The 27805-nt window shown below is 38.9% G+C and overlaps 2 protein-coding genes across 3 annotated transcripts; one reads left to right on the top strand and one right to left on the bottom strand.

Moving 5' to 3' along the window:
- Window positions 1-335: 335 nt before the first annotated feature.
- LOC120858693 (IKBKB interacting protein) lies at window positions 336-27785 on the bottom strand. 2 transcript variants are annotated; one of them, XM_040234929.1, is made up of 3 exons: window positions 27341-27758; window positions 20583-20700; window positions 336-2920 (listed from the first exon to the last, which is right to left on the bottom strand). In XM_040234929.1, exons 1-3 carry the CDS (start codon window positions 27514-27516, stop codon window positions 2165-2167), a joined length of 1050 nt encoding a protein of 349 aa, XP_040090863.1. In that variant the 5' UTR covers window positions 27517-27758; the 3' UTR covers window positions 336-2164. The 2 variants fall into 2 exon arrangements, with proteins under 2 accessions (XP_040090863.1, XP_040090862.1); XM_040234928.1 differs by lacking the exon at window positions 336-2920 and adding an exon at window positions 9122-12673 and having other exon boundaries at window positions 27341-27785.
- On the top strand, window positions 16938-17309 carry LOC120858695 (translation machinery-associated protein 7-like). The gene has a single exon (XM_040234933.1). The coding sequence runs from the start codon at window positions 16959-16961 to the stop codon at window positions 17151-17153; it is 195 nt and encodes a 64-aa protein (XP_040090867.1). The 5' UTR covers window positions 16938-16958; the 3' UTR covers window positions 17154-17309.
- Window positions 27786-27805: the final 20 nt, after the last annotated feature.

Genomic DNA, 27805 nt, shown 5'->3' with positions numbered 1-27805 from the left:
AAAAATGTAATCTATTTGTATGGTGATGGAAGGAGCTAGACTTAGCATTTTGAAATATATAGAAAAATGACTATGTTGTGGACCTGCAATGTATGTAGTGCTGCAGGTTAATTCTACTTCAAAAACAAAGTCAGAGATCAGATTTGGTATCGGGTGGGGGGGTGTAGGAATAGGGGATTAGATTGAGGTATTCAAATGGTACATATTTATATTGTACATGTACATGATATAATGTACATGATAAATACAATTAACATTGGTGTATGTTATATATGAAAGTTAAACAGTAAATCCTGAGTACTCAGCACAAGGAAAAACATGTATTTTTCTATTTAATTTTATGTTTACATGAGGTAATTAGGTTCACTAAAAAGTGGCAATCACTTCATGATGTAAGTCAAATCATTATGCTGTACACCTTAAACATACAGTACTATATGTTGAATATATATCAGTAAAACTGGAAGAAAATGCATAAACATCTTTTTGAGGTAATTAGCTGTATACATCTAGATACTGTTCATGCTAGGCATTTGAAACTGAAGCTAATGTTTGTGGGTGATTTTTGTTCTTAAGATTATTATATTGTACTTTTTTTCTTTGGCTGTGCCATGGGGCTTGTGGAAGCTTAGTTTCCTGAGCGGGAATTGAATCCAGCCCTTGGAAGTGAGAGTATGGAGTCCTAACTATTGGACTGCCAGGGAATTCCCTGTATCGTACCTTTTTTTTTTCACAACTTCATGAAGGAATAACTGATATACAATAAACTGCACATATTTATTAAAGAGTACAATTTGATGAGTTTGACACAAGTATATACCTATGAAACCATCATTGCAATCAAGATATTGTAATAAATATCCTTTACCCCTCAAAATTTGCTTTTCTAAAAAGCTATATTTCCCAGGCAACCGCTGATTTATTTTCTGCCTCTATAGATGAGATTGGGTTTTCTCATGCTGATGTAATGCTGTTTTAATTATTTTTTAACATGGACCATTTTTAAAGTCTACTGAATCTGTTACAATATTGCTTCTGTTTCATGTTTTGGTTTTTCGGCCAGGAAGCATGTGGGATCTTAGCTCCCAGACCAGGGATTGAACCCTCACCCCCTGCATTGTAAGGTGAGGTCTTAACCACTGGACCACCAGAGAAGTCACCTGTAATGCTATTTTAAATGTTAGAACTTCCTTCTTTGCTTTGGCCCCTTCTGGTCATCAACACCATACATGAGTCATGCTGCTTTGGGGCAGCTTCTGTATGAGACTTGGCAAGCCCTCTGAAATGTACGCTGCCCCCACCTCCCAAACCCTACTCTGAGTTGCCACTTCCCTACCTCATTTTAGGTATTTTCCCTCATTTTCCCTATTTCCTAAAGCCATGAAGGACCCAGGAGGGCCTACATGATTCTTTTCCTGCAGCTCCCTGGTTGTTATGACTTTTCTATTGATAGTTTCACTGACTAAATGGATAATGCATGTTACAGCCCTGACCCTGATGGACAGTTTTCCAGATAAGACCCCACTTCACATACCATGCTTCTTGGCAGTCAGTGAGAGCAAGTGGGCATTCAGATCCTGCCTCATCTTGATTTCCCAGTGCTAGACTGGCAGACCATGAGTGTGTGTACATTTGTGTGTGTGTGCATACATACATGGGCTTCCCAGATGGTGCTAGAGGTAAAGAACCCGCCTACAAATGCAGGACATGTAAGACACTTGGGTTTGATACCCGGGTCAGGAAGATCCCCTGGAGGGCATGGCAGCCTACTCCAGTATTCTTGCCTGGAAAATCCCACAGCCAGAGGAGCCTGGAGGGCTATAGTCCATAGGGTCGCAAAGACTCAGACAGGACTGAAGCAACTTAGTACGCATGCATGCATGCATGTAAATGCATGAGTTTGTATATAAGGGGAATGCATAAGGTCCTTGCTATATAAAGTTGCAAACACGTTTTGTATAAAGTTCTAAACATGTTTTAGCACATTTATTTTGGGAAATCAAGTGCTTAGTCCTTCACAAATTTTTATTTTTACTGTACAAAATAGAACCTACTACAAAATAATATTTACTCCAAAATTTCATTATTTCTGGCTGTCAGTCTTTTTATAACATGACAGAGGTCCTACTAAAAAGAGTTATTTCAGTCTACTCTAAATTTCAGTCTAATCCATATCTGAAATGTGTTTTATCTCATCTTTCATATCTTTAATCTCAGCTCGGACTGTTGTTAAATTAGATATTTTCTCTCTTAAGAAAGCAATTTCTTTCTCTCTCTGTTGTAAGTCAATAACCAGTCTCCCAATGCGTAGTGTTAAATCATTTACCAATGGTTCCAAGCGGGAAAAATCCTTCTTTAGATTATACACCTTTGGTTTTAGATCATTTGCAAAAGTCACTGTCTTCAGGACTTTCGCTCTGTCACTTTCTAAGCTTAAAAACCTATCTGTGTGCTTGTTGAAATCACCCTGTAGCTCAGAAAGTATCTTCTTAACAGAATTAATTCTTTGTGAATTTTCAGACGCTGTCTTTCGGAGCATTGCTGTTCGGTCAATGCTACTTGAAAGAAGGTCACCTATGTTTTTGACTGTATTTTTTTCTACTTTTTCTATTTTATTTTCCAGTTCTTGTACAGAATCTGTCAATGATGTTACATCAGTTACTAAACCTGACATACGTCGTATGTCTGTTTTAATCGTTGTAATCTTGAGACCCACATCTTTTGCCATGGAAGCTGTACTTTGGTCTACTTTTGCAACATCTTGAGAAACAGTCGTCAGGTTGTTGTTCAGTATATCCTGCTTTTCACTTATCCTGCTGGACCAGGTTTTCACTTCATAAATTTCTTCCTGTAGATGCTTTAGATGAGTAATTGTTTGAAAAGCCTTCAATTGTTCTATGATAGCTTCAGACTTCTGACACTGTAAGAAAATATAGTACCAGAATAATTAAATTTATTTAAAACTTAACATTTAAGATACAACTTAAATTTTAGGTGACATTTTAAACTATAAAGTTACTACTCTTCTGGAAAGCATTTGGTAAAAGATGCATTGTGTATTGCTAATGAATAGGAAGGAAAACATTGAAGAAATTTCATGTTACTACAAATGGCATTTTCCAGTTCTTTTTGCACCTTCAGTCCTCAGCATAGAGACAAAATGAGGGACAATGATGTTTTTTCAGTTGCTGGAGAAGGGAGGAAGCCACCTGTACGTAGGTATGTGTGTGTGTGTGTGTGTGTTAGTCGTTCATTCGTGTCTGACTCTGTGACCTCATGGACTATAGCTGGCCGTGCTCCTCTGTCCATGGAATTCTCCAGGCAAGAATACTGGAGTGGGTATCCATTCCCTTCACCTGGGCATCTTCCCGACCCAGAGATAGACCCCATGTCTCCTGCCTTGCAGGCAGATTCTTTACTGTCTGAGCCATCAGGGAAGCCCCTCCTGCAGATAAGCTGTAGTAAATTTGAGAGGTCATACACTGGGAAGAGTTGACTCATTGGAAAAGACCCTGATGCTGGGAGGGATTGGAGGCAGGAGGAGAAGGGGACGACAGAGGATGAGATGGCTGGATGGCATCACTGACTCGATGCACAGGAGTTGGTGATGGACAGGCAGGCCTGGTGTGCTGCGATTCATGGGGGGTTCATGGGGTCGCAAAGAGTCGGACAGGACTGAGCGACTGAACAGCAACTGAACTGAACTGAACTGAACACTGACACTATGTATAAAATAGGTAACTAATGAGAAAATACTGTGCAGCACAAGGAACTCTACTTTCTACACTGTGGTGATCTATATGGGAAGGAAGTCCAAAGGGGAGGAAAGTGGCTGATGCATTTTGCTGTATAGTTGAAACTATTACAACTATACTATACTTCAGTAGAAATTAATTAAAAATTAATTGGGGGGATCAAGACAACATGACCTCTGAAACACAAGTTTGTTTGTAGGTATAACAAGTGCCAGAATGAAGGGACTTTATTGTTGAATTACTTTCATGAAAACTTTTTTTGGGTATTGAACTAATTCCATTTAATTAATGATCTCTGGGGAAGGCAATGGCACCCCACTCCAGTACTCTTGCCTGGAAAATCCCATGGACAGAGTAGCCTGGTAGGCTGCAGTCCATGGGATTGCTAAGGGTCGGACACGACTGAGCGACTTCACTTTCATTTTTCACTTTCATGCACTGGAGAAGGAAATGGCAACCCACTCCAGTGTTCTTGCCTGGAGAATCCCAGGGACGGAGGAGCCTGGTAGGCTGCTGTCCATGGGGTTGCACGGAGTCAGACACGACTGAAGTGACTTAGCAGCAGCAGCAGCAGCAGCAGCAATGATCTCTAAGTTCCCAGTATGTTGTTAGGCATGTGAAGTCTGAGGGACATAAAGATGAGCACAGCTTCAGCTGTGGCTTCAACTCAGTTCAGTAGTTAAATAATAGAGATGATGGACATGTAAAAACAATAAACAAACAATTATCTCCAAGGTTCTAAAATTCCATGATTCCAAATACAAGTCATTCTCACCTTTTTGGTTTTTCAGTGCCATCATCCTTCCCCACCATTCATTGAAAATTGATGTCTCTAAACTGTTTTGGTTTAACTTGGACACATTAGCTGATGACCATTTTGAGCCACACAACTGCCTGGAAAAACTTCAAGTTGTTATTTTTGTTGTTGTTGTGTATATGTGTTATATAGTGGTTTTGGGGAAGCTGAGTTATTTTATTGTATTTTGAATATTTGAAGTTTTGTTGCATTGTGCTATTAGTTAATAAAGTTAAGAGGAAAAGGGGCAAATTAAAGTGCTGATTATGGTGATAAGATGGGTAAGTATCATGAACAATACAAAATTGAAAATTAAAACATACATGCTCAAAATCCATCCATGTTGTCATAACGGCAGGATATCCTCCCTTGAATATATAAATGTATTAAAGTATCATGCTGTGCACTTTAAATTTACACAATGTTATATGCCAAAATTATTTAATTAAAAAATAAAACACATGTCAGGCTTCAATTAAGTTTCAATCAGAAGATTAACTTACGCCTGTGTGCTGTGTGCTAAACTATGAAGAAAAAAAATGAGCAAATGTAAAATATATTTTCAAAGCCTGTGTCCAAACAGATATACATTGTGATTACATTGAAAAAAGGAATTCCATTTATAACATTGAGTCAGTTGTTCAACTTTAGCACATTTAACTTTCAGTTTGTTTCCTAGGAAAGCATTGTTTTAAAGTGGAAATTGTCTATCAGTTCAGTTCAGTCACTCAGTCGTTTCTGACTCTTTTCGACCCCATAAATTGCAGCACTCCAGGCCTCCCTGTCCATCACAACTCCCGGAGTTCACTCAGACTCACGTCCATCGAGTCCGTGATGCTATCCAGCCATCTCACCCTCTGTCATCCCCTTCTCCTCCTGCCCCCAATCCCTCCCAGCATCAGAGTCTTTTCCAATGAGTCAACTCTTCGCATGAGGTGGCCAAAGTACTGGAGTTTCAGCTTTAGCATCATTCCTTCCAAAGAAATCCCAGGGCTGATCTCCTTCAGAATGGACTGGTTGGGTCTCCTTGCAGTCCAAGGGACTCTCAAGAGTCTTTTCCAACACCACAGTTCAAAAGCATCAATTCTTCGGCTCTCAGCCACGGAAATTGTCTATAGTTTCCTACTAAAAATCAAAACCAGCTTCATTCAGCAACATTTACTGTGCTGATATGTACTAGTTTGATCAACAGTTTCTGCTTTCAGGAAGTTTGTCACTTAGTTTGGGAAAGAAAAATAATGTAAATAGGTTATTTAAAATTCAGAAAAAATAAGGAATAAAAACCAAATATGCAGACTGAAAATTTTTTTTTTTAAATGCAGTTTAAAGTCAGCAAGTTTTTTCCAAAATAATTGTATTTCTTCGATATGTTTTTTATGAATTGTCTTTCTTAAATTGCATTTGCCTGGTTCACTCAGGTAATCTTATAGAGTTATTTTGGTACATTACCTTAATTCTACTTAATGCAAATAAATATTTAATATGCTTGGAATATTATTTTTATGGAGGCTTAAAAAAGGAGCAGTCATATAGTTGCAAAGAAATGACAAGCTGAAATGGGGCAGTAAAAAAGTTAATTCAAAGCCTCAATACCCACTTCTTGCCCCATCATATATATTTGGTTCCAAAATATATTTTAAGATTATTCTCAATAGTTTTATGCAGTGTTGATTAGTGGTGGGGAAGGTGGCCCCAAAGTTTTTTTTTTGTTTTTTAATCTTGGTAAAGAAGTTAGATTGTGAAAATGTTATAGTGGGTGTCACAGTAACAAATAGCCACAGCTAGGAAGGAAATCAAGCAGTAGTTGCAAAACCTTAAGTTTTATTTTTTAGGGGAAATTTTTGCAACAAATTATATTTGCTGAAAGAGATTCTCAAAGGTGAAAGGAGAAGGCTTACTTTCATCTATTTCATTCTAGGTTATCATTTATTAATGTATCTTTTCTGGTAGAGTAGATATAACTTAACAGTATTAAACAATGAAGACATCTCAGAAAGGACTAACTTTATTCTTAGAAGTATTAGATCATTAAGAAACTGCTAGTAAGCTTCTTTGTTTCATTTGTCAGCTTATAAAAACAGTATATTATAAACTTCTATTGGTCTTCACTAAAATAGAAACTCAATACAGTATAGGAATAGCCTAGAAATTACTTCACTGAATTATGTTTATTATTACATAATGGCTTGTTTAAGCTATTTGCCTAAGATGAACAGAAGAGTTGGAGTCTATCAGCAGCTCAAAAGATTCACCCAGTAATTTAAATATTTACTAATTTTATGACATAAACAAGGTACTAAGCTAGATACTTTCAAATTGTGGTGCTGGAGAAGACTGTTGAGAGTCCCTTGGACTGCAAGGAAATCAAATCAGTCAATCCTAAAGGAAATCAACACTGAATATTAACTGGAAGGACTGTGGCTGAAGCTGAAGCTCCAATACTTTGGCCGCCTGATGAGAAGAACCAACTCAATGGATAAGACCCTGATGCTGGGAAAGATTAAGGGCAGGAAGAGAAGGGGGTGACAGAGGATGAGATGGTTAGATAGCATCACTGACTCTATGGACATCTCTAGGAGATAGTGGAGGATAGAGAAGCCTGGCCTGCTACAGTCCATTGAATTGCTAAGAATTGGACCTGATTTAGCGACTGAACAAGAAGCAGCAGCTAGATGCTGCCCTGTAATGTTAAACATTGTCTTAATCTTCAAGCCAAAGCAACATGAGTCAAGGGAATGATTTTTGGATCCAATCAACCTTCCAAAAACTTTGCTAAAGGATTTTTGAACCATACTAAGAGACCTGGAAATTTTATTGATCTCTAGAATTTAAAACCACTTAATGCAAGAAGGGGCTTCCCAGCTGGCTCAGACAGTAAAGAATCTGCCTGCAATGCAGGAAACCCAGGTTCGACCCCTGGGTTGAGAAGATCCCCTGGAGAAGGAAATGGTGACCCATTCCAGTATTCTTGCCTGGAGGATCCCATGGATAGAGGAGCCTGATGGGTTTTGGTCCATGGGATCATAAAAGCTGGACATGACTGAGTGACTGACTCTGTACACTGTAAAGCCAGAAGAGATTTTAGAAATTATTTGGTACAATCCCCCCATTTTACAAATTAAAAAACTGAGCCTCCAGAGTGCTCCAAAACACAGAGAGTTAGTGGAAAAGCCTAGATTAAAAGATTCAAGTCTCAAGTTTTTTTCTCTTCCACTGCTTTCTCAGTCTTCCTAAACATCTATTGATTCCTTCTTACACCCAAGGCCCACATAATTTTAGGTCACAGTTAAAACTTTTGAGGTACTTATATCTAGTTTAATGGCAACATAGTAGTGGACACATTTGGCTGAATTACAGCTTTTTGAATTCTCAAGATAGTGCTCACTGATAGCCGATTTCTTCTTTTCCTCCTTGGTTGAACAGCAGCAGATACAATGGGAGGTGAGCGGCCTCTGGAGTTGGATAGACTCAGCAGCAAGACTGTAAGATTTGGAATCTTGATCTGTCTCCTCATTTGTAAAAGGGGTCTCTTAGCTAGCAAAGCTGTGGTGAGAATTTGCAATAACACATGCAAAGTGCCTCGCACAGGGACAGGGACAGGGACAGGTAGGTACTCAATATGCAGAGCTGTTAGGATGATGACGGACCGTAGGCCTCCTAGCAGTGGGACACACAATAGGCTCCAGAAGGCTGGTTCTGTCTTCCTCTGCTCTGTAAAGCCGGGATGGAGCATTTTGACTTGTGTGAAATTAATAGTTCATAGCTGAACTGAAACAGATGCTGGGTGAATTTGCAGAGCACACCAAATGTGTTTGGTGAATTTGGAGCATCATTAGTTTATAACGACATCATAATAATCTTTGCTCAAGATTATAGTTATACAAAGACCTACAATTAGATTAAAATTAAAATAATACTATTGGGAATTCTCTGGTGGTCCAGTGGTTTAGGACTCCGCACTTTCACTACCAAGGGCACTGGTTCAATCCCTGGTCAGGGAACCAAGATTTCCCAAAAGTCACACAGTATAGCCTGCCCCCCCCATCCCCCCAAACAAAACAAAACAAAAACATTAACTTTGTATCTTACAAGTTTAGTTTTCTACCAAAACATAAAGGATAATAAATCAACATTTTTCTTTGTAAAATATAAAAATTCACCGTTAGTCAACAGCTTCTCATCTTAACACAAAATTTAAGGAACTATTACTACAAATACACTTTTTTTTTGCAAACAAATAGGATTTATTACAGAGAAGGCAATGGCACCCCACTCCGAGACTGAGTGACTTCACTTTCACTTTTCACTTTCATGCATTGGAGAAGGAAATAGCAACCCACTCCAGTGTTCTTGCCTGGAGAATCCCAGGGATGGGGGAGCCTGGTGGGCTGCCGTCTATGGGGCTGCACAGAGTCGGACACAACTGAAGCCACTTAGCAGCAGCAGCTCTGAGCATAGACATTGAGGGGGGTAAAGAATCCCCCCAAATTCACTTTTAAACTTAAAAAAAATTAGGTGCTTATTTTGTAAGTGATTTATGTGTGCTAATGAAAAAAGTGACACAATATTCTAGAAGAAACTGATATAAAATTTATTATTAATTACAAAGATACAAAAATGTGTCTCAGAACATGGTAATCTTCCTTAAAGGAAAGACTAATAATGTAGCTTAATATTTGATACATTAGGGAACTTTCAGAAATTTAGAGGTTAAAGTGTCTGACTCCAATGCAGGAGACCCGGGTTCGATCCCTGGGTCGGGAAGATCCCCTGGAGAAGAAAATGGCAACCCACTCCAGTATTCTTGCCTGGAGAATCTCATGGACAAAGGAGCCTGGTAGGCTACAGTCCACGGAGTCGCAAAGAGTCGGACACGACTGAGCAACTTCACTTCCACTTTCTTGTGTTAAATAAATGAATTTAAGAAACACAGGAAGACAAATTAGGTACATTTAAATCTCTATAATTACACTTTTTAATAGGAAAACACCTGAATAAAGGAATATATACATGTGTACATACATGTGCACAATATTTTCTCAAGAAATACTTGCAGAAGTGTAGCTTTCATATTCCTTGTAACTGTCACTATAGAGCTCAGTGACCACCTTATTTCCATTTTATTTTCTGTAACCATCACTATGACACATATTCCAGTTAATAATAAAGATGTATCATATCTGGTGACATGCCAAAAAATAGGTAAATATATGAAACTGAAGAGTGAAAGAGATCATATCTGTCCTGGCAGGATGGAGGCTGAAACGAAACAGTTTTGGCTAACTTTATAATCTATTTTATGAGTGTGAAAATAAAGAAAACAAATACAATTTGCCAGTGCACTCAGATAAGAATTTAGACATTCAGAAGTCAAGAAATTTAATGTTAAGATTCCAGAAATTAATGCTATGCTCCTTAATAGTAGCACTCTTTCAGGCTTACTTTTCTGGCTGTCTGCTATAAATCTTCCTAATCCCAATATAGCATTTATTTGGAACTTTTCCAAAAATGTACAAATTTACATAGTAAAACCACCTAACCACACCTATCTTTTGTAACTGACTGCTTTCACGTTCTTTGTGTTTAATTCCACTGAAATTGCATTACAAAACTGGGACTATAATTGGTTATTAGCAAGAAGAAACAAGAAAGAACTTTACTTCTGTGTGCAATTTTTGAAAATTAACTCAATTTTCAACTCCAACCTTGGACACTTTTTTTTTTTCAGTTTCTTTCTTTCTTGAAGGATAATTGCTTTACAGAATTTTGTTGTTTTCTGTCAAACCTCAACATGAATCAGCCATAGGTCTTGATACATTAGTTTACCAATAACAGTCTTATGTGCTCCCCCAAACCTGTACGTTTCTGATTATCATTATTGCAAAAATCTGTCTGGGCCTCCCCTTAATTTCACTTCAATATGTCCATGTTTTATTCCTTGTGACTCTATTATATAATTTTGTGTAAATTAAAATTTTGTGTATGCTGTACAGTAGAAACTGACACATCATTATAAAGCAACTATAGATAAAGATTAATTTAAATATAAAATAAAAAAATAAAATCACTGTGTGAAACAAATTTGGTTGGGTGATTGGTTTGGGGACTCTAAATGACATACTTTTAATTACCATAATTATCACATTATGTCTTATTTTGCTGCTTTTTCTTTAAAATATGCCACAGGTTTATTGGTATATTTTTATTATAAGTAATTTATCTAGTGATCATGTACTGAGCAAACTCAAGAGTCTATAACACAGTTAGAACCTTAAAAAAAATAAAGTTATACAAAGATGTTCCCAAAGTCCATGCTTCAAAGGATCCACACTTAATTCAAAGGGAAATTCTTCAAAAAGAACATGTTTACTCTTTTTTAAAAAAGTTCTTACAAGTATCTGTAACAGTTTAGAACCTTAACAAAAAGTAAAAATGCTTCCCAGGCTCCTCAGTTTCCAAAAAGTGCACTATCATTTCATTGCAAAGCACCCCAGGCATGTTTTATTTTGGACAAAATTGTCTGGATTCTTAGCCTGCAGTAAACTGCAACAGAAGTGAAGAACTGGCGGAGGCAAACACATTACTGATCAACCTGATGGTAAGATCAGGTCAGTGCAACACTTTTTCAGGTGACAGAAAAGGTATAAGGAAGAGACATTAAGACTTGAAAAATAGCAAACTGAGGTCATTGAGTAAGGACATGAACACCTCTCAATAGCTCCTAGGAACAGTAATATATTTGGGTCCAATATAACAGATGAAATTCCTAATAATGTCCATTAACTATTAGAAAGGGGATTCTCAAATGGTGCTAGTGGTAAAGAATCTGCCTTCCGACAAAGGAAACACAAGAGACTCAGGTTCCATCTCTGGGTCAGGAAGATTCCCTGGAATAGGAAACGGTAACTTGCTCCAGCATTCTTGCCTGGAAAATTCCATGGAAAGAGGAGCCTGGTGGGCTACGGTTCATGGGGCCACAAAGATTTGGACACATCTGAGAGATTGAGCAGATACACAATTATCAGAAAAACATTTAAAAATATTAAGTATATACTTCAAAAAAGCAGAGAAACATTTTAAAAATATCTCTATTTAAAATGGTTAAAATGAAAAATTTTATTGCTTAAAAAGATAATGTTTGATTATTTGGATAATCCATTTTTGTGGTGTCTCACTTATTTTCTAATAATTTAGGATGAAGTGAGGCATATGGAAATAACTCAAAAGCCTGGAGCTAATCAGCGTGTGCATAATAGTGTGGTTCATCAGAATAAATGCAGTGCATTTAGAAATCACTATCACTTTCTTTATTTTCTAGATTATATTCTTCTGGAGTCCCCTTTTCTCTTGTGCTTGAATATACTATAAAATCGTGAACTTTTCCTTTGAGGACATCCAGGTCATTCTGCATCTTTAGTATGCTATTATCATACTGAATTCCTTCCAGGGTCTTCTGCATCTCCATGATTTCAGATACTGCCTTCAGCATATCATCTTCCATGTTAAACATCTGAAGGGTCAGGTCTTCCATTTTCTTTTCTGTCCCGATCAGATCCTGAGAGACTCTCAGAACAGAGCGAACAGCACTTTCAATTGTCGGCAAATGTGTCTTGCATTCTTCAACTTTGGGTTCGTAGCTGGAGAGTTTGTTAGTCAGGTCTTCATCTCTGGCAAAGAGAACATGCTGCTCCTCCTCTAACTTCTCCACCGCTTTTGTGTCGGAGCCAAGCTGCTCCTCTACTCGCAGAAGATCCTCTTCTTCTTGTCTCTGTATAGTTCTAATATTTCTTACTGTGCTATCTTCCAAATCTTTTAGCCTTTCAGTGAGCAATTTTATTTCCTGTTCAGCTGAGTTAATTTGGACAGTGACTTGAGAATGTATATGTTTCGATTCTGATTTGAAAATGTCTGTATTAACATTCATTTCTTCTAGGCTTCTCTTCCAGAAATTTGACACATTCTGGAATTTCTCATTAAGGCTTTTCATCTTTTGGGTGAGCATCTCTTCATTGGTTTGAATGTCATGCATGATTCTTTGGAGGGTGGCTACTTCCTGCTCAAACTGGGTCACCAAAGACATGGAGGATGTAGCTTCCTGCAGGATACTTTCAGTAGAGGCAAGCTGCATTTATAACACAAAACAATTCCCAAGGCTACTTAATAACTTTTATATTAGGGAAATACACTTTAGCAACAATGTGCCAAGTTAAAGTTCTGAAGATGTCTAAAATATCCAAGTACATCAGAATCATGCAGACAAAAATAATTATTACTTAATAGTTTTTTAAAAAAACATTTAAAACACATTTAATAGATTAGGGCTATGGTATAAAAATACAGCTGTTTCTCATCCCTTGGTATGCACCTGTGTGGGATTGGTTTCCCTGTGGATACTGAAATCCATGGATGCTCAAATCCCTCATATAAAACACTGTAAAATGGCACAGTGTTTGCATATTATAAACTAAATCATCTCTACTTATAATTCCTAATACAATGCAAATGATATGTCAAGAGTTGCCACTGAATGGCAAATTCAGATTTTGTTTTCTTAAACTTTCTGGATGTTTTCTTTTCAAGTATTTTTTGATAACACGATTGAACACTTGGATGCGGAACCTATGGATATGGAGGGCAAACTATAAACACTGGAACTTCTAATCCTCAATATTGATTATTTGTACACTTTCAAATATTCCAAATAATGTTAAAGAAGCCTGAAATATATCACATTTCCTTCTTTTTTAATTCCAATGTAAATAAACTTAATTGTCATTTTAAGAGTTACTTGGCTTTTTAGAAACTGATTTAGTTATAAAATTTGTTAACTTTCCTAAATTGTATGACTCTGGAAGACTTCCTGCCTGAAAAGAAATTTGTTGACTGAGTTTTTGCAGGAAAGGTACCAGAATCAGATCTTATAGCTATCACAAAGGCAAAAAGTGAATTAAAAGATCAGTTTACAGAGACAACTCACGTCAAATAGTAAAGTGTTCTAAGTATCTAAAAATTATGGTAAACAGCAAATATCTAAAAGTATAAATATCTAAATATCTATAAATTATGGTAAGCTCCTGGCATCTCCTACTATATCCAGAATATAGAAGAACCAGGTTGAGGACCTCTTTCTTAGTCTACCCTCACACACAGATAACAGCCTTAGAGACTACAGGAAGGCCTGGAAACAATCTTTAGTTTAGCAAATATCTGCAGCATTATGTTAAAGACATAGCACTGTACAAAACACAGTTCTGCCCTTGCACAATTTAGTTTAATTGGAGAGAAAGTGAAGTTTACATGTGCTTAACAGGGAAAGAGTAATGGAAGCAATTACATAGGGTGTCCAAACCTAACTTCAATGACCAAGGACAATGTTATAGAAATAATATCTAATACCTGCTTCTAGTTACTTCCTCTAAATCATCCTACATACTACAGCCAGATTTAAGATTTTAAAAACTGCTGTGTACATCATGTGTGTGTCTGTTAGTCGCTTAGTCGTGTCTGACTCTTTGTGATCCCATAGACTCTAGCATGCCAGGCTCTTTTGTCCATGGAATTCTCCAGGCAAGAATACTGCAGTGGGTTGCCGTTTTCTTCTCCAAATGTACATCATGCTGCTGCTGCTAAGTCGCTTCAGTCGTGTCTGACTCTGTGCGACCCCATGGACTGCAGCCCACCAGGCTCCTCTGCCCGTGGGATTTTCCAGGCAAGAGTACTGGAGTGGGGTGCCATTGCCTTCTCTGGATGTACATCATGGTACAACATTAAAGAAAACCTCTCTTCAAGAAAATTAGAGATACCAAGGGAACATTTCATGCAAAGATGGGCTCGATAAAGGACAGAAATGGTCTGGACCTAACAGAAGCAGAAGATATTAAGAAGAGGTGGCAAGAATACACAGAAGAACTGTACAAAAAAGATCTTCACGACCCAGATAATCATGATGATGTGATCACTAATCTAGAGCCAGACATCTTGGAATGTGAAGTCAAGTGGGTCTTAGAAAACATCACTACGAACAAAGCTAGTGGAGGTGATGGAATTCCAGTGGAGCTGTTTCAAATCCTGAAAGATGATGCTGTGAAAGTGCTGCACTCAATATGCCAGCACATTTGGAAAACTCAGCAGTGGCCACAGGACTGGAAAAGGTCAGTTTTCATTCCAATTCCAAAGAAAGGCAATGCAAAAGAATGCTCAAACTACCACACAATTGCACTCATCTCACATGCTAGTAAAGTGATGCTCAAAATTCTCCAAGCCAGACTTCAGCAATACGTGAACCGTGAACTCCCTGATGTTCAAGCTGGTTTTAGAAAAGGCAGAGGAACCAGAGATCAAATTGCCAACATCCGCTGGATCATGGAAAAAGCAAGAGAGTTCCAGAAAAACAGCTATTTCTGCTTTATTGACTATGCCAAAGCCTTTGACTGTGTGGATCACAATAAACTGTGGAGAATTCTGAAAGAGATGGGAATGGGAATACCAGACCATCTGACCTGCCTCTTGAGAAACTTGTATGCAGGTCAGGAAGCAACAGTTAGAACTGGACATGGAACAACAGACTGGTTCCAAATAGGAAAAGGAGTACGTCAAGGCTGTATATTGTCACCCTGCTTATTTAACTTATATGCAGAGTACATCATGAGAAACGCTGGACTGGAGGAAGCACAAGCTGGAATCAAGATTGCCGGGAGAAATATCAATAACCTCAGATATGCAGATGACACCACCCTTATGGCAGAAAGTGAAGAGGAACTAAAAAGCCTCTTGATGAAAGTGAAAGAGGAGAGTGAAAAAGTTGGCTTAAAGCTCAACATTCAGAAAACAAAGATCATGGCATCTGGTCCCATCGCTTCATGGGAAATAGATGGGGAAACAGTGGAAACAGTGTCAGACTTTATTTTGGGGGGCTCCAAAATCACTGCAGATGGTGACTGCAGCCATGAAATTAAAAGACGCTTCCTCCTTGGAAGAAAAGTTATGACCAACCTAGATAGTATATTCAAAAGCAGAGACATTACTTTGCCGACTAAGGTCTGTCTAGTCAAGGCTATGGTTTTTCCAGTGGTCATGTATGGATGTGAGAGTTGGACTGTGAAGAAGCCTGAGCACCGAAGAATTGATGCTTTTGAACTGTGGTGTTGGAGAAGACTCTTGAGAGTCCCTTGGACCGCAAGGAGATCCAACCAGTCCATTCTGAAGGAGATCAGCCCTGGGATTTCTTTGGAAGGAATGATGCTAAAGCTGAAGCTCCAGTACTTTGGCCACCTCATGCGAAGAGTTGACTCATTGGAAAAGACTCTGATGCTGGGAGAGATTGGGGGCAGGAGGAGAAGGGGACGACCCAGGATCAGATGGCTGGATGGCATCATGGACTCGATGGACGTGAGTCTGAGTGAACTCTGGGAGATGGTGATGGACAGGGAGGCCTGGCGTGCTGCGATTCATGGGGTCGAAAAGAGTTGGACATGACTGAGTGACTGAACTGAACTGAACTGAACTTACTACTTCCTCATACTCCTAGGAGAAAGTGCCAAATTCTATAACCCCTCTATATCTATTTTCCTTCTACTTTGCCTCGCTAAGTTCTTTCCTTTGTTCAAGACTCAGGCCAGGCCTCAGCTCCTCAGTGCAGCTTTCCATCCTGGCCCTCACTCTGAGAGCCTGAACTCCTGTAGCACCTATTGTATTACATATTTACCACTTATTTGGCACTTAGCACATATAACTCAAGAATTCTTGAGTGTTCACCCTACACCAGACTTGAGCTAGACACTGAATATAAAAATACAGATAAAGTACAGTCCTTGACTTCACAATCTGATAGGAGAGATAGCGTTTTGGATCTTCTATGTCATATATTCTGGATCCCTAAGAAGATGTTCTGAGTGTACTCTGCTTCACTATTAGGAACTAAGGATACAGAGAAAAAAGACAGCATTTGCTCTAAGGAGCAGGGAAGGAGATAAACGAATTAACAACAGCAATACAGATCACAGTAGATGATTATTTGTGCCATGGCAGAGTTAGCACGGGGAGAAGTCGTGCTCAGAGAAGTCGGAAGTCTGGAGGAAATGAAGAGGTTTAGACTCTCAGATCTGACTCTAATAGGCTGATAAATTAAACAGGTGAAGCTATGAAAGTGTCTAAACTCCTTAGAGGAAGAGACAATGTCTTATGCCTTTTTGTAGTGCTCATATCTCAGGGTCTAAAGAACATGTTTCTTGATGTTTAGGAGGAAAACCGTCCAGGAAACCTGGGTCTACCCCAGTCAGGACCTGAAGCAGTTCTAGGTGACAGTTCTAGGTGATTGTTTGATTGCTCCCAAACAATGCACAAACAGTGTCATTCTGAAACCTTGTTTAAAAATTATTTTTAGGTCTGGGGAAGAGGCGGCGGGCGCCATGTCGGGCCGTGAAGGTGGCAAGAAGAAGCTGCTGAAGCAGCCCAAGAAGCAAGCCAAGGAGATGGACGAGGAAGATAAGGCATTCGAGCAGAAGCAGAAGGCGGAGCAGAAGAAACTCGAGGAGCTAAAAGCAAAGGCTGCGGGGAAAGGCTCCCTGGCCACCGGTGGAATTAAGAAATCTGGCAAAAAATAAACTGTTCCTTGTGCCTGAGGCAATGATGACCGTTAGATCCATTTCTGTTTAAACACCTGGATTCCCTGCCATAATATCTGTTGCCACCTATAGCTAGAATCAAGTGTTGTCTTGGAACCTATTGTACATTTAAGAATAAACTTTTGTAAAAAAAAATATATATTTTTTTATTGTACACTTGTAGACATAACGCAAGTTCCTTTAAAAAGCAGTTCTAAGAAATACTTGTACATTGGTAACAGTATTATGTTTAGTTATCTTATTAGCAGCACTTTGAAGAGACAAGCTTATCTTCATCCAAGGTAATTTCTTGTTTGGGCTTCCCAGGTAGTTAGTGGTAAAGAACCCTGCCTGCCAATGCAGAAGACATAAGAGACACTGTTTCAATCCATGTGTTGGGAAGTTCACATAGAGGAGGACATGGCAACCCACTCCAGTATTCTTGCCTGGAGAATCCCATGGACAGGGGAACCTGGCTGGCTATATAGTCGATAGAGTCACAAAGAGCTGGACACGACTGAAGCGACTTTGTACACATGCAAGATAATCTCCTGTTTAGGCTGTTCACCAGTTTCACTATAACCTAGAGGCAGTATAACCCAGGACACTCCAAGGACAAGATCAACTTTTCAGGATAATAAAGGTCTCAAGATTTAATCTGCAATTAATGAGTGACTGGTGCTCACACCAGTCATGTCTGACTCTTTGCAACCCTATGAACTGTAGCCCACCAGGCTCCTCTGTCCATGGGATTTTCCTGGCAAGAATACTGGAGTGGGTTGCTATATTTCCTGTATCACAGGCAGATTCCTTACCCCTAAGCCACCAGGGAAGTCCTGGAACACAATAGTTAGCATTTATGGGCTGTGAATATATTTTAATAGTTTTTCATTTTTTAAAAAAGTTAAATTCTTAAATTTATTACTGCTTGAAAGTTTTCAAAGAGTTTGTATATATATTGTATCTCATTTGATTTTAATAAAAGTTTTGTTACTCTCTAACAAGTGATGAAATGGAGGCCAAGAGAAGTTAAAGTGATTTTTCCCAGGTCACACAGTTTTGTGAGAGCCCATGTCTAGCTGTTTTTCCTCCTACTGTATTAATCTGGCCTTTAAGGGCCTGCTCTGTAAAGAGGCAGCTATTGTTAAATAACTCCTAGGGCAGACTGGGAGAGAAAGAGCTATGTGAAGATGGAATATTTCTTGAATCCTAGGATGATAATGGCACCCCACTCTAGTACTCTCGCCTGGAAAATCCCATGGATGGAGGAGCCTGGTGGGCTACCATCTACAGTCCATGGGGTCGCTAAGAGTCGGACACGACTGAGTGACTTCACTTTCATGCATTGGAGAAGGAAATGGCAACCCACTCCAGTGTTCTTGCCTGGAGAATCCCAGGGACGGGGGAGCCTGGTGGCTGCCATCTATGGGGTCACACAGTGTCAGACATGACTGAAGTGACTTAGCAGCAGCAGCAGGATGATATTTTAAATATCTGCTTCAAAAGCATTTGTTTATTTACTTTTAATTGAAGTATAGTTGATTTACAATTTTATATTAGTTTCACGTGTACAACATAGTGATTCAATATTTTTATTATTTATTTATTTTCAATATTTTTATAGATTATACTTCATTTGAAGTTATTATAAACTAATGGCTGTATTTCCCTGTGCTGTAAAATATATTCTTGTTGCTTGCAAAATCTTTTTAATTGCTGCCAAATTTTTTCATTTAAAAAGGAAATCTTTGGGACTTCTCTGGAAGTTAAGAGTCTGAGCTTCCACTGTAGGGAGCAAGGGTTCAATCCTTGGTCAGAAATGAAGATCCTACATGCTGTGTGACATGGCTGAAAAAAAAGGAAATCTTTCTTCAATAGCATTTAAGTACATGAAGTTTCTATTTCTTGGAATTTTTCTATCATGTTTGCTCTGATTAGAGGGCCCTAGATAACTATTTTGGAGAAGGCAATGGCACCCCACTCCAGTACTCTTGCCTGGAAAATCCCATGGACGGAGGAACCCGGTGGGCTGCAGTCCATGGGGTCGCTAAGAGTCAGATAAGACTGAGCAACTTCACTTGCACTTTTCACTTTCATGCATTGGAGAAGGAAATGGCAACCCACTCCAGTGTTCTTGCCTGGAGAATCCCAGGGACTGGGGAGCCTGGTGGGCTGCCCAGTCTATGGGGTTGCACAGAGTCAGACATGACTGAAGTGACTTAGCAGCAGCAGCAGCAGCAGCAGCAGCAGGTAACTATAATCAGATTTCATCTTGAGCTCTAGGTCAAAATACAAACTCTTGCAACACCTTTCCAGAGGCCCCTAAACTCATGTTCCATGCAATTCACTGGCATGTGTGAGGGATACTTTTCATCCACGATTCTTTTCTTCTGGGGGATTTTAGGCTCATTCTGTGCATCAGGCGGCAGGAACTTAGGCCATCTATTTAATTTCTATTTTGCAACCTCCTTGTGTACCCTGGTGCCAAACACAAGTCCTTTTTTACCTTATGACAGGAGTAAAGGTTTAGTGAATGAATAAATGAAAAAAAACAAGCCATATTTCCCAATGATAGTTTGGTCCCTGGTAGCCAGATAAGGCCCAGCTGATGCCTTACTGGTTGCACCTGACCCTCTTTTGAGACAACTAGGTAGTAAAAAATTTATCTGTCTCACATTTCTAAAACCACAGTAATAATGCATTTGCATTTACAGCTTGAAGAACTACAACATAGATTTGGATTTTAATTTTCATGTGGCTATAAGCAATATTTATTTTAGGTTTGTTGTTGTTTAGGCACTAAGTTGTGTCCGACTCTTTTGTGACCTCATGAACTGTAGCCTGCCAAGCTCCTCTGTTCATGACATCTCCCAGGCAAGAATACTGGAGTGGGTTGCCATTTCCTACTCCATGGAACCTTCCTGACCCAGAGATAGAACCCGCATCTCCTGAACTGCAGGCAGACTCTTTACCCTCTGAACCACTGGGGAAGCCCCTTCTTTTAGCTTAGTCATTCTTACATGCATATGAATATGTATATACTTGCCAAGCAGAAATAAAACAAAAACCGGTGGATCTTTGCCCAACAAGAGCTACTCCTATTCTAAGCTTATACCTAAAAATCATTTATAGTTTCAGTGCCCTAGACACTTCATATTTAAATAGAAAGTTGAGGTCACATCAATATAAGAAGATTGGTCCTTTTAAACAATAACAGTTGTTATATATTAAGAAAAGTCTTGTCCTTTCAAAATGTAATCTAAAGTTAGCTTAGACTGAAGGGAGAATGTGAACAAGCAGGAAAAACAGCAACGGTTATAGTACTAATGGTCTAAAAGGCAGGAGAAAATAATTTATGAATGGGGTAGAAGGGGGGCAATGGGGAAGAAAAATGGTAAAATCTCTCCAAATACGTCAATTAATAATTACCTTTTCTGAAATTAAACTGATTTTACTTTGAAGTCCTTGGAATTCACTGGTTTCCATCTTCAGTAACTGGTATTGGTTTTCCACCTTTGCAAACTTTTCTGACTGCTGAAATACAAACCTAGAAAAGGTGAAAAACAAGTCATTACTTTCTAATTCATACCCACTAAAGTCTGAATGTTAAAGCAGTATTTTTGCCCACTTCTGGTATTGCTACTGCTACTGCTAAGTCACTTCAGTCGTGTCCGACTCTGTGTGACCCCATAGACGGCAGCCCACCAGGCTCCCCGGTCCCTGGGATTCTCCAGGCAAGAACACTGGAGTGGGGTGCCATTTCCTTCTCCAGTGCATGAAAGTGAAAAGTGAAAGTGAAGTTGCTCAGTCTTATCTGACTCTTAGCGACCCCATGGACTGCAGTCTACCAGGCTCCTCCAAGGACAACATAAATTCTGGTGTAGATAGTTTATTTCAACAAACATGAGTTTATTTCAGCAAACATTGGGAGAGCTTGATGTGTAGTTGGGTACTGGTTTAATTGTACATTCAAATAAGAGTGAAACACTGCCCTTCTTCAAGTTTAAGAAGGTGAGTGAGATGGGGTAACATCTGTAATAGAAATTACATGCTAGAAACATTTGGAAGAAAGAAATAATGAATTATTTAGAGTGAGATATGTGATCTCTACTATTTTTTCAAGGAGATGTTTGAGTAATATCTAGAAAATAAGTGTTTTACACTGAGATGTAGGAGAAGCAAAAGTTATCTAAGTTAAAAAAGCATTTTAAAATAAAACTATAGGAGAAGAGAAAAAAAGCAGTGGAGTGGAAGAGAGAGGTGATGATTATTAGAAGTCAAAATATATCAGGAGTCAAAACTGAAAACAGAAATCATTGTCCATGTGACAACAGAATACTTGGGCTTTTCAAGGTGTATAGTATGTACAGTTGATTATACTCTAAATTATGAGCTGCAAGTGTCCTTTAGGTGCCAATCTAAAATTGGAATGTATTCTCCATGTGGTAAAAGGTAAAAGCACAAAAAAATTATCCCAATCTTAAAAACAATAAATAATCTTTTGTTTGTAAGGACCTGAAATGACCAGGCACAAAAGGAATGTTTTGGATCTAGCACCATTTTGGTTATTTTGACTCAATTCTTTGGGCCCAGAAAAAGTAGCAGCTGAAATTCTTTGTGTATTTATTGTTATCAAATCACCAACTCGACGGACATGAGTCTGAGCAAGCTCCAGGAGTTGGGGATGGATGGGGAAAACTGGCATGCTACAGTCCATGGGGTTGCAAAGAATCGGGCACAAGTCTGAACTGAACTGAGTCATCAAAAAGCAGTGGCACAGGGATTTCTCTAGCGATCCAGTAGTTAGGACTCAGCGCTCTACTGCCGAGAGCCCCTGGTTGGGGAAGTAAGATCTCAAAAGCGGCAAACCCTGTGGTGTGGCAAAATAAAAAAGCAGTGAAGCAAAACCATAGGAACCGGAAGTGAAGTGACAGTCGCTCAGTCATGTCCAACTCCTTGTGACCCAGGCCAGAATACTGGAGTGAGTAGCTGTTCCTTTCTCCAGGGAATCTTCCCAACCCAGGGACCGAACCCAGGTGTCCCACATTGTGTGCAGATTCTTTACCAGGTGAGCTCCAAGTGAAACCCAGTAGGAACTGGAGGAGTGCCTTAATCAGAGTATGAGCGCCGGTGGTTCAAAAGCTTCACTGCATACTGGAGACACCTGGCAGCTTTAAAAATGCGTAATGTCTAGGTCCTACCACAGGAATTTGGACTTAGTTGATTTGGGATGTGACTTAGACATTATAAATTTTCAAACCTCCCAGCCAAGCTGAGAATGACTAATTGACATTATTGTAAAAACAGTGGAAGACAGAGCGAAAGACAAACATTTAAAGGTTCCAAAACTCAACGGAGAGGTGAGACTTCTGAGTTTTGTGAGTCAAACTCATAGTCGTCATTAGGCTGTTACTTAAAACTGTACAAAAGTAAAATGGATTTTTTGTGTTTTTAAACAAATGTTTACAGTGTTGGATGAAATAAATTTCTTTTGATAACGGCAAATATTTATCCGATGAGATAAGTGATTTAAGTAAGCAAGCCCATGTTGCATAATTAGTACAGATTGACTTCTGTGTGTTAATATGAACTTTTAAACAAAACTTCTGGTTGTTAGAAAACACTATTATCCTAATTTCAAAGAAAGATGTGTAGAAAACTCTTTTCTGATTGGCTATTTCATTGTTGGCGTTTAAGAGACCGGTAGACAGAGGGGAAGAACAAAGACCACTCTAAAGAAAAGCCTAATTTCAGGAATTGGTTTTAGCATCCATTACTCCACAGTGTTAACTCATGGATTTGCTCTACAGATCAATATGTTCATTTAGAATAAAATCATTTAGAGAGGGAACTTTTTGTGAAGGTTGATCCATTAAAATTCATTACAGGACTTCTCATTTTATTTAATCTTTTTAATGTTATCTCTGCACGTCTCAAAATCTCAAATATTAAGCAAAAACTTGAAAACTGTATTATATGAATGATCATTTCTGATGATAATTTGCAGTTTTTTTTTTCATAGTTAGCTTCTCACCAAAATGGAAAAAAATTCACCATTTCTACATATGAATAATGCATATAAGAAAAAACAGGTATAAAGTTTATTTAGCGTGTAATGAAAATAATCAACAGTAGTCTGTATGATGCTGAGTTAAAATACATTTCTTTTTTAGCCACATCCCATGGCATGAGGGATCTTAGGTCCCCAACCAGGGATGAACCTGAGGCCCCTACAGTGGAAGCTCAAAGCCCTAACCACTGGACCACCAGGGAATTCCTGGTTTATTTTTCACTTAGAAGTGCCAGACACTATTCTAAGAGCTTTATAAATATTAACTCATTTAACATTAAGGAAGAGGATGATTTTCTAGAAGCCAAAAATGTACACTGAGAGGTGGTTTCAATTCTGAAACAGTAATTTTTGAAACTGACATCCGGATTAGTGCCCAAGGTGCTTTGTTTCATTTTAAGGATTTTTAAACAGGAGCAGTTCAAAACCTCCTTACTCCCATCTTCCTTCCCTTAGATAAGACAACAGTTAGGGTCTGCTAAGGGCTAGGAGAAGAAAGAAAATGATTACAAACAATTCTGGGCTAGGGGTTTCTATTTCTAGAATCTTGGCTTGTTTGTGGATTAATACTAAAGGTGGACATACTAAAGGACATTCTAAAGGAATACTAAAGGATTCAACATACTGGTTGAATGTGAAGCTGGGCAACTTTGGCTCTGCTATTCGCTAGCTATACAACCACCCTAGGCAAGTTATTTAACTTACCTTTGCTAGTTTCCTCATCTGTAAAGTGGGGATTAGGGTGTTGTAGAGATTAAATAGGTTTGTATTTATAAAGTCCTTACAGTTCCTGGAACATAAAACATCAACTATTCTAAGTACCTTGACTTTTTCTTTTGAATTACTTTGTGCACCTGCGTTTCCCATCTTCAGACAAGCCGAGAGTGGTAAAATAGATCAGGGCTCTCTTCTACTTACACTTGATACCATTAGAAGCTCCAGGTCTGTTTGAACCAGCCTTGGGTTTACAGCCAGCAAAGGATGGAATGAATGGTTGAGATCCACTAAAAGGAAAAGAAGCACTCTCTTACCCTTTTTGCGGCCTCTTTTCACTATCATAGTTAAAGATTTTAAAGGTATGGATATAGAGGAAAAGGCCCTAGATGAACTGGTTACCTTAGTGTAGGCCTTAACAAAAAGAATCTTTCTGACTCCTTCATAATCCATTGCAGTTTACAGAGGTCTCATACAGATTCAGGGCCCTTACAAATAAACCATGCATTTCCTTGTGTTGGCAGACAGCTAATTGAGGATATATATATACAGGATTTTCTCTGGCTCTGTTTCAATTAGTAATAAGAAAGAGGCAACCCACAAGAAGCTATTAGCATGAACCCTCTGCAAGCAAGGGAGTTCCAGGGCCACTTCTAGGGTCAGTACCCATTTAGCCATGTTTCATACCACAACTTCATTTTTAACATAATACTGAACGTTCAGGAAAACAATGAGCATATTCCATTAAAAAAAAAAATCAAGACAATTAAAGGATACCTCTTTTAAACTCTACTAATGACAACAAAAGCTGAAAAAATGGAGTTAGCAAAGATTTTGCTGCATAAATAATTTTAAAAGTTGTATTAGTTGATAGAGGAAAAAAATTCTTGAATTATCTGATTGCTGAAAGAGCTTTTGACTTTTGATATATAATTATCATAAATGCTATGGCAAACTTTTATAAAAGTAATTAGAGAATCTATTTAAATTTCCAACCTAAAATTTTACAATGGAACTTCTAGTTGACTAAATTTCTGTGTAATAAGATAAGCTTTTAAGACTTTGTGTCTTGTTTAGTAACTTCATAACCTTTAAAAACTTTTTGAAAGCATAATGTCTTCTATACTCTTATCTGGAAAATTTCCTTAAAGAATTTATAAATGAGGTATGCAAACCCAACATTCAGGCCCTTACAGTCCTGAGCAACTCTTACCTCTATCTTATTGTTAAGCTGACATAAGACAGTTATCAGCACTTCATTTAACTGTGAAATGTTTAAGTATCACTATTTTATTATGCATTGTCTCTGTTTATTTTCCAAACAAGGATCCAAAGACTAAAAGTTTGAAGATCCTGAAACAGTGATGCCTTGAAATCCTCCTCGGACAGTGCAAGGGTTCAAATCTCTGCCCTTAGACTCACTCCTAAGCTGTATTTAGGCACACATATTCAATTTTGTATTTAAATAACTAGGACAGTGTCAGTACAGTAAGCATTTTCAATACAACGATCTTTAGGTGCTAATCCTAGTGGTAAAAATGCCAGTGGCTTAGTTATAATTCCAGTGTGCTTTTTAGTATTTTCAGATTCTAAATATTTTCAGAAAATTCTTCCTGTCTTAATAATTTATTCCCAAATTGATCATGAATAGCTATCTGCTATCGTGACTGAATTTATACTTCAACCCTTGTGGCAAAAGATTTCACCAGAGCAATAACAATTATTGAATTTGCCCATTTTAGAAATAATGTTTGAGCATTGTTTTATTATGTTGCAGACACAGTTCAAATAAAATCTTCCTACTTGAATATAATTGTTTGTTTCTAATTGTAGGCCTAACAGTAAATTCCTGAGCTGAAGTGTCTGCTTTTCAACAGCTTTTTCCTTTATAGATTCCTATTAGTGAGCCTTCCCAGGACAGTAACTAAATTATTGAAAAGCTGAACATTTCCTGAAGTAATTTATCTCATATGAATATGAATTTCTGGATAGTTAATAAGAATTAATGAATGCAGTAACTAAAACCAGTTGTATTAGGTTCCAGAAAGAAGCAACCTATATATTTTAGCCTACTAACTTCTAGTTCCGAACAACTTTGCCAGCAATTTTTGATTTACCCAAAGAAACTCATGCATTTTAAGACATAAACCAGTTTATTTAAAATAGTAAATTCTGTACATTTAAGATCAAAATATTCAATAAACAAATATATTAGTAAGATAACAATTTATCTCTTTGAAGAGAATATTTAATAATCAACATTTCACTTTATTGTATTAGTAACATTTTATTGACTTCGACTCAGGATGAGTGATTAGTATACTTCAAAATTTACTAGCATCAAAAATAATCTAGAAGAAAGGACATCTGGGGTCGCTTCTAGAATCCAATTACTCTTGAACACGAGTAACTACCTTCTAAATACTTCAAAAATCGGTGAAAAATGCAGGGAAACTCTAAAGCATCAGTCTCGTTATTAAAGTGAAAGAGGTTAATCCTAAAGGATATGGTTGAGGAAAATAAGTTGGTTGTAAGGTTATTTAATATTCATTTTTCCTATGACATCAATATATCGCTATTTGCTTGGTTTAAAAACTATATATATGTACTTTTAGGTGAACACAATTTCTATACTTTTGTAGCTTTCCAATACTAAAATTCAATCTGTAACTTAGGAATAGACTTTGAACGCATGCACATTGATTCAAATGAGCACTCCTCCAAAATTTGATATCAAGAACGTTGGTTCTTTAAGATCATAATGAATTTTTTATTTTTCAAGTTGTAAACGTTGCCACAAGGCACTGATGGGGTGGGGCAAATTTGTTCCAAATGCACAGTGGACAGGAAGTAACGCGCTATAAAAACGGGAACGCTTCAGTCGTGAAAAATGCGCTTAATGAAGTTTGGCCGAATGTACGTTTCTTAATAGTCAAAGTGAAGTGAAAGTGTTAGTCGCTCAGTTGTGTCCGACTCTTAGAGACCCCACGGACTGTAGCCCACCAGGTTCCTCTGTCCATGGGATTCTCCAGGCAAGAATACTGCAGTAGGTTGCCATTCCCTTCTCCAGGGGATCTTTCCAACCCAGGTCTCCTGCACAACTGGCAGATTCTTTACCATCTGAACCACCAGGGAAGCCTCTTAATGGCTGCCTCATTCTCAAATATTAGCCTCAACTGCAGTTGGGCGATCAGGCACTCGGGCAGTACAAGAAATGAGCGAAAGGGAAAATAAAAGCTAGGCCGTCCGTTCTTTGGGGTTGATGTAGAGAAACAGAAGCTGCAAGATGGGAGCTGGAGGTCAGCAGGATGCCGAGCAGTGCGGGGCTGGGGCAGAGGCGGGAGCCCAAGGAGAGGGCAAGCACGGGAGGCCAGACACGGCCCAGCGGCCTCAGACCACTTACCAGGCCAGGCCCAAGCACGTCCCCAGCGACAGCAGGCTCACGCCGGTCCGGGGGTCGGCCCAGCCCCTGCCTCCACCACCCCGAGCCTCGGGACTCTTCCCGCCCTCGCTCCGCTTCCCAGGCTCCGCCGGGGCTCCCTTCGTCCCCGACTTCTTCCGGCTCTTCACCTCGGACATGTCTGGAAGTCCCCAGGACAAATGAAGGGACGCCTCTACAACCTTGGGTAGCGGGACGTGGCCGCCTCGCCTCTGTGAGGAGGCTCGGCGCTGACCGCGCCCCCTTTTAGACTTGGCACCGCCCAGAGCCAGCCTCCTTTCCCTCCCTCCCCGCCATCAACTCGCTGCTCCACAGCATCTCCCAGCCACCCGCTTTCGAGTCCGGGTAGGAGACATCCCTCCATCGCCCAAACCTCTGCTCGAGGAATGCAAGCCCGAGGTTACCGTGGCTCCCGGGCGCGTACTGGCC

The sequence above is a fragment of the Oryx dammah genome, unplaced genomic scaffold (genome assembly GCF_014754425.2).
Source record: "Oryx dammah isolate SB20612 unplaced genomic scaffold, SCBI_Odam_1.1 HiC_scaffold_29, whole genome shotgun sequence".
Classification (NCBI taxonomy): Eukaryota; Metazoa; Chordata; class Mammalia; order Artiodactyla; family Bovidae; genus Oryx; species Oryx dammah.
This window is presented reverse-complemented; position numbering and strand designations above follow the sequence as displayed.

Coding starts and splice junctions, on each gene's coding strand:
- LOC120858693 (XM_040234928.1), bottom strand. CDS start 27,516: ATGTCCGAGGTGAAGAGCCGGAAGAAGTCGGGGACGAAGGGAGCCCCG. Junction 20,701..27,340: donor ACGTGCTTGGGCCTGGCCTG/GTAAGTGGTCTG, acceptor CACCTTTTCTAG/GTTTGTATTTCAGCAGTCAG. Junction 12,674..20,582: donor TCAGTTTAATTTCAGAAAAG/GTAATTATTAAT, acceptor TTATAAATGCAG/CTTGCCTCTACTGAAAGTAT.
- LOC120858695 (XM_040234933.1), top strand. CDS start 16,959: ATGTCGGGCCGTGAAGGTGGCAAGAAGAAGCTGCTGAAGCAGCCCAAG.